Below are 5,644 nucleotides of genomic sequence, written 5' to 3'. Positions count from 1 at the left end.
CAGCCGCCTGCTAAGCCAGTGATGCCATGGCGGAGCAGGCAGTTGGCGGCTCAACCCCTCTCTCGAGTACATGCTTCTAAGCGAGGTGAGGTGTTGATCATGCAGCGTATGTGCTTCACCAAGGGTCCATCAACTCCATCTGTGTCGGAGCTGGAGGCCTATGACAGGCTCTTCGACGACGATCTGACTGCGTTCGAAGCCGAAGCGCTGGACGACCTCTTCCCGGCTGATCGGTCCAGGCAGCCGCGAGAATGCAAGGCCACCTCCTAGGTCGCGCCGTTGTGTCGGTATTGGTAGTTTTTCTTTTAATGTAATATCAAATTTAGAGGTATCTTGCTAGGATGGTCTAGCTACGGCTGTGTTAGGTTGACTTCCTTTGGCGCTCGATAAAAGCGCGTTGTATATTTATCTAAACTCTTCTACTTAATACAATGATACGCAAAGCTTTTATATATTCGAGAGAAAAAATACCCCCACGTACAAGGGATTTAAAAACATGCCCAAGTGGTTCCAAGAAGTACTTAGATTCGATATCGAAATTTTATGGTACACAGGTACCAGCGCCACCGATCGATATATACCCTAATCATGGTACTAGCATAGTAGTACTATTTCAGGCATGATCATGTGCAAACATAAATATGTTTTGGATTTTATTAGACGGTACTCGACAGTACAGAGAAGACGACGCCAATACAAGTGTACTTGACAAATGGTACTTGCAGTAATTCACCAATTAACATTTTACTGCAGTCATTATTACCGATTAAGAAGCGAAACACCTCTAGCCTATGGGCCCACCCGTATACACGTTATTATTATAAATTCATTTATTAAAATATTTAGATTGTAATCGTATGAGATCTATGTTTTCATGTAGTTGAAACTTGCATACATATTGTTTAAGTGTAGCAGAGGTATAGTTGTACGTGGATTGTAAATAACATTGTTCAACAGGACAAGTTAAGTCTAACCAAAGCACCAAAACATTGCCGCTCCTAGTACGAGTTGCTATAAGGATACATCCATCCACAGCACCATCTGAACTGGTCTCCCGTACGTCTCCGTTGCTGTCGCATGTGTGCATGACGGATGGATAATACTCTACACGACCTGGAACCCGAATTCTTGCAGGAAATGCACAGAGCTAACCCGTAAAACAAGGATCCCCTATCCCGGAACACGGATAATGAATTGAACAGTATAGTACTCGTGTGTGTGTGTGTGTGTGTGTGTGTGTGTGTGTGTGTGTGTGTGTGTATATGAAATGTCCGTAAAAAAAAGATGAAATGGCGACCAGCAAGAAGCATGCCCACAAGTGTGCGCCATGTCAAAGATCTCGTGCACGGAAAACAACGACGACTCGCCAGCAGTGCCGTACAGCAGAACCCCGGCAGGCCTCACGGCCAGCCACCACCCGTGTTCACATCCGTGGCGGTCCACTCGTGCGGCCACCTCTCGCGCTCGTGTACAGCCACACCACGATCGCCACAATGCAAGCCTGCTGCTGTGTCGTCGTGCATGGTTGTCGTGCGTGCCAGCACGAACCGTCCTCCACGAAGGCCCAAAGGAGCAGTATGGTATGGTCAGGTCAGCACTCAGCAGCAGTGGCATTAACTCGTCGCTCAGGGCAGATAAAGCAAGCTGAGGGCGACGACGACGACGAACAGAGAGGACGGACGGACGGGAGGCACGCCCTCGAGATCTCGCCTTATCCTCGCGGTACGATCGGCGACGCCCGTCCCCCCGGCCCGGCCAGGAAACCGTGCCATTTATGCGGGCGCAACCACTCCGCTGTCCTCTCCTCTCCTCGCCCCGGCTCCGTTGGCGCCGTGCGTGCATCTATGGCCTGACCGCCGTCTGCGTCAGCCAGGCTCGCTAGCGTCGACGAAAACGTCCAAGGCGCCACCGCCGATCGAGCGGTGCCGCGCGCGCGTACGCCGCACCGTGTGCGTATGAACGACAGGGCAAGCGAGCGAGAGGCGAGAGCACGCACGCGCGGGCGCGATCGGTGGAGCCGGCCAAGGCGTACGATGGCGACACGCGGATACGGCCCCGGCACTGCTGCCACCGCTTTCCTTCTCGTCTTACAGCAGCCCGGCGCTAGCTCTGCCGGGATTCATGCACGCCGCTTTCCGCGCAGTCGCCGTCGCTCTCGATCGCGCCGCGCGCCCAGCCTAGCTCCGGCCGGTCGCCATGCCACGGCTTTTGGTTCGCGGTTACTGCAGGCTGCATGCGACCGTCGTTGTTACGTGAAAAGGCCACAGGACAGGACAGGTTCCTCCTGCTGGCCGCCGGGTCGGGACGTCGGGTGAATTTCTTTCTTCATTCACTTCTTTGATTGACGATGGGTGGGGTGCGCGCGCTTTTCATTTCGTGCTGGGTTGGAGATGATCGGTGGACGAATCCGGCCGTAATTTAAAATGTGCGTGCATCTTTCGCCAAAGCGTTTCGTGAGGGCATTAGTCCAAATCGGGCTAGATCACATTTAAATAGCACTAGTGCCTGCTACTTGCTACTACTAATTAAAAGATTTATTTATTATTATATATATAACACCCCATTGAGCAACGGAGAATGAATGAAAGGAAAGGAGCTAGATGCGCGGTTAGTCGTGCACCATACCATATTCTTGCCCCACAATCCAAGCAAAGACAGACTGGACACTGGAGGAGTGTAAGGAACGGGCCGGGGATGAATTGGTTTTTTATACATGGTTTGCTTTCTAAATCTGGAGGAGCAGACGCAAAGGAGAAATGGCTCTAATTAGGTTCCATTTCTGCTGGTCCAGCGCTGCATGGTTTACATCCATAGTTCCTGACTTCCTGGTCCACTGAAGCAATTACAGTCCATAGCCACACACACGAACGAAGCAGCTCGAAGCCGCGTGGTTTAACTTGATTCTCGTCGACGACTGAGCAAAATATTCTATTTTTATTGGACTCAGTACTCCCACAGCAGCGGCGGCTCCTCCAGGCGGAAGGCGGCGGCGGCGGCGGCGCCGGAGAAGCACATGTCGTCGTACCACGACGGCGCGCTCGAGAGCTGGCACGACGAGGCCCCGTGTCTGAGGTCGAGGAGGAGGTCGGGGAGGTCGAACAGCGCGTCGTCGGGGTTGTCCAGCGCTGGCAGCGGCGGCGAGGCGGAGGCGTCGTCGGAGGCGGCGCTGGCGTCCGGGCCGTCGTCGTCGGAGGCCACCGCATTGGCGGGCGCCGGGAAGTCCGCGGCCGCGGCGAGCGCGGCGGCGGCCTGGATGTCCTTGGGCGCGGCGGTGGCCGGGCGCGGGAGCTCGCTCGCGAGCTCCGGGAAGTTGAGGTGCGCGGCGCGGCCCTTGATCGCCAGCGCGGCCACGTCGTGGGCGCGCGCCGCCATCTCGGCGGTGGCGAAGGTACCGAGCCAGATGCGCGACTTCTTGCGCGGCTCCCGGATCTCCGACACCCACTTGCCCCAGGCCCGCATGCGCACGCCGCGGTACGTCGGGTGGTGCCCGTCCTTGGTGCGCCGCCGCTTCTTGCTGCTGCTGCCTGCGGCGGAGGCGGAGTCGGAGGACGACGCGGTCGGGGACGCGGGAGCCTCCACGGAGGACGAGGAGGTGGGCTCGGAGGAGCCGGAGGACGAGTCGTCCATGGCCATGGATCGATCCTCGGCTCGTCCCTTAGCTTCCTCCTGCTGTCGTGGGGGGTGTATTTGTGTTGGTGTAGTTGGTTGGCAGCAGGGAGCTGCTGCCTGGTGCCGGGAGGAGAGTGACTGTGCGAGGAGGAGGCGAGAGTGGCGTGGTGTGGTGAGGTGAGAGCTGAGATCGCGGGAGCGAGGGGGTTTTATGATGAGGCGATGAGGTGTAGGGAGACGTGGAAAGAGGACAGAAGCTGCTCCGTCACTCTTCCCTGCGGGCAAGGGAACAGTTGTAGCAATGCGGGGAGAATGCCGATTGACCATGGTCCATGCATGGGACACTACGACACAACAACACAGGTTTTTGGGGCCTGAGCCTTGTTTCTACGTGCTTACTTATTACAGGAAACGTAACCTCTGTTTACCTGCGATTTAACACTAAGGAGCCGTTTGGATCCTCCGATCTAAACATTAGTTGGCTAAAGTTGAGAACCTAAACTTTATTTAGACCACTTTAGTTCACCTGTGTGGTCTAAATTTTCTATAAAATTAGTTAAGCTTTGGACAACTTTTTAGACCACTTGTTTGGAGCCTCTAAAATGATCTAGAGTTTAGTGGATAAACTTTAGACATGGAATCCAATAATATGAGCCCTAGTATATTCCAAGTGTTATGTACAGACAGACAGATTTAGTTCTTTTTTCAAGTCACTGTTGTGGCCTTGTGGGCACTGCCACGTCCTGCCAAATGCGTGTGTTGTCAAATCACAGAGCGTTTTGCAATTACGTACAGCATGCTGAAGGGAACACGTACGTACCGTAGCATACGTAGTAGTACTCCATATGAAATAATGCAATTACGGGTTGCATGTCATAAAAAACAATTCATATTTAACTAAATTTTTAGTAAATACTATTCATATTTACGGCTCCAAAATAATTTATTATAAAAATACATTTCATAATTAATTTAATAATATTTATTTGATATCATAAATATTGAATTTTTTTATTTATAATTGATCGAACTTAACCTACTAAATCATGGATTGTGTTCCTTCCGTGACGGAGAGAATAGTACATAGCAACCCGGTAGAATGGAACGTGGGTAGGTAGTAGGTACGTTGCTGGGCATTGACGTCTATTGTAGAGAGCTATACTGGTGCTGATGGTAGATTTTTAAATAAGCGTGATTTCAATGGAACCACGTGCGTTTTTTTGCCTTTGATTTTGTTGTTGGTGGGAGTTGGAGAGTTAATAACGAGCATGTCACGTCGACATCTGTGCATGCTACGTACTCCGTAGCACGCTGCTACATGTCCGTCATGCAGATCTGACAGGTAGCCTCCAGATACATGTGGTTCGTGGTGCTAGCTGTTGGTTCATCATCCATTATTCCTTGCCGCATTTTGTTTTGAGTCCACGCATGGAGTAAAATATATATTTGTCGATGGACCTGTTGTGCATTTAATTAGTATGGAAAGGTATTGACTCTATCAACGGTATTTTTCATCGAACGAACAATGTTTTTCTCTCATAAAAAATCAACATAAGTCATATTTCAGCGAAACCATGTTTATGGTGATTCTCAATACCAAGATGTGTATTTTTTATGTGTTTATATAGATTTTTTTGAGTGAAATGTGTTTATATAGATTGGGCCTAGAGTACGTGTATGTATTCATAACAGTGAGCATATATGCACATGTCGACATGTATACTGTCGCGTACAATGTTTTGAAGTAAATATAAAGTTAAAGAAAATAAAGATAAGAATGCAGAATTACATTCACTCTTGAATACGCTTAAGTTTAACTAAATTTATATAAGATACTAAAATTTATCACATTAAATATATATTATTAGATTCATTATCAAATATATTTTTATTATATAAATATTTGATTTTTATAAACTTATTAGCCATTAAGATATTTAGATTCGAATCAATCCTAGATTTGTAGTATTTTTTAGGACGGCCGGAAGTAATCTATATAAACAGGATGTAACAATCCTTGAAACTCAAGGGCTAA

The 5,644-nt window shown here is 49.6% G+C and overlaps 1 protein-coding gene across 1 annotated transcript; it reads right to left on the bottom strand.

The window, feature by feature from the left end:
• Nucleotides 1-2,544: 2,544 nt before the first annotated feature.
• Nucleotides 2,545-3,808, bottom strand: LOC136474510 (ethylene-responsive transcription factor ERF039-like). Its single transcript, XM_066472078.1, has one exon. It carries the CDS (start codon nt 3,631-3,633, stop codon nt 2,944-2,946), a length of 690 nt encoding a protein of 229 aa, XP_066328175.1. The 5' UTR covers nt 3,634-3,808; the 3' UTR covers nt 2,545-2,943.
• Nucleotides 3,809-5,644: the final 1,836 nt, after the last annotated feature.

Source organism: Miscanthus floridulus, chromosome 8, assembly GCF_019320115.1.
Source record: "Miscanthus floridulus cultivar M001 chromosome 8, ASM1932011v1, whole genome shotgun sequence".
NCBI lineage: Eukaryota > Viridiplantae > Streptophyta > Magnoliopsida > Poales > Poaceae > Miscanthus > Miscanthus floridulus.
Note: the sequence above shows the minus strand (reverse complement) of the source record. Positions and strands in the feature narration are given on the sequence as shown.

What these genes read in the sequence shown, in the direction of transcription:
- LOC136474510 (XM_066472078.1), bottom strand. Translation starts at nt 3,633, where the DNA reads ATGGCCATGGACGACTCGTCCTCCGGCTCCTCCGAGCCCACCTCCTCG.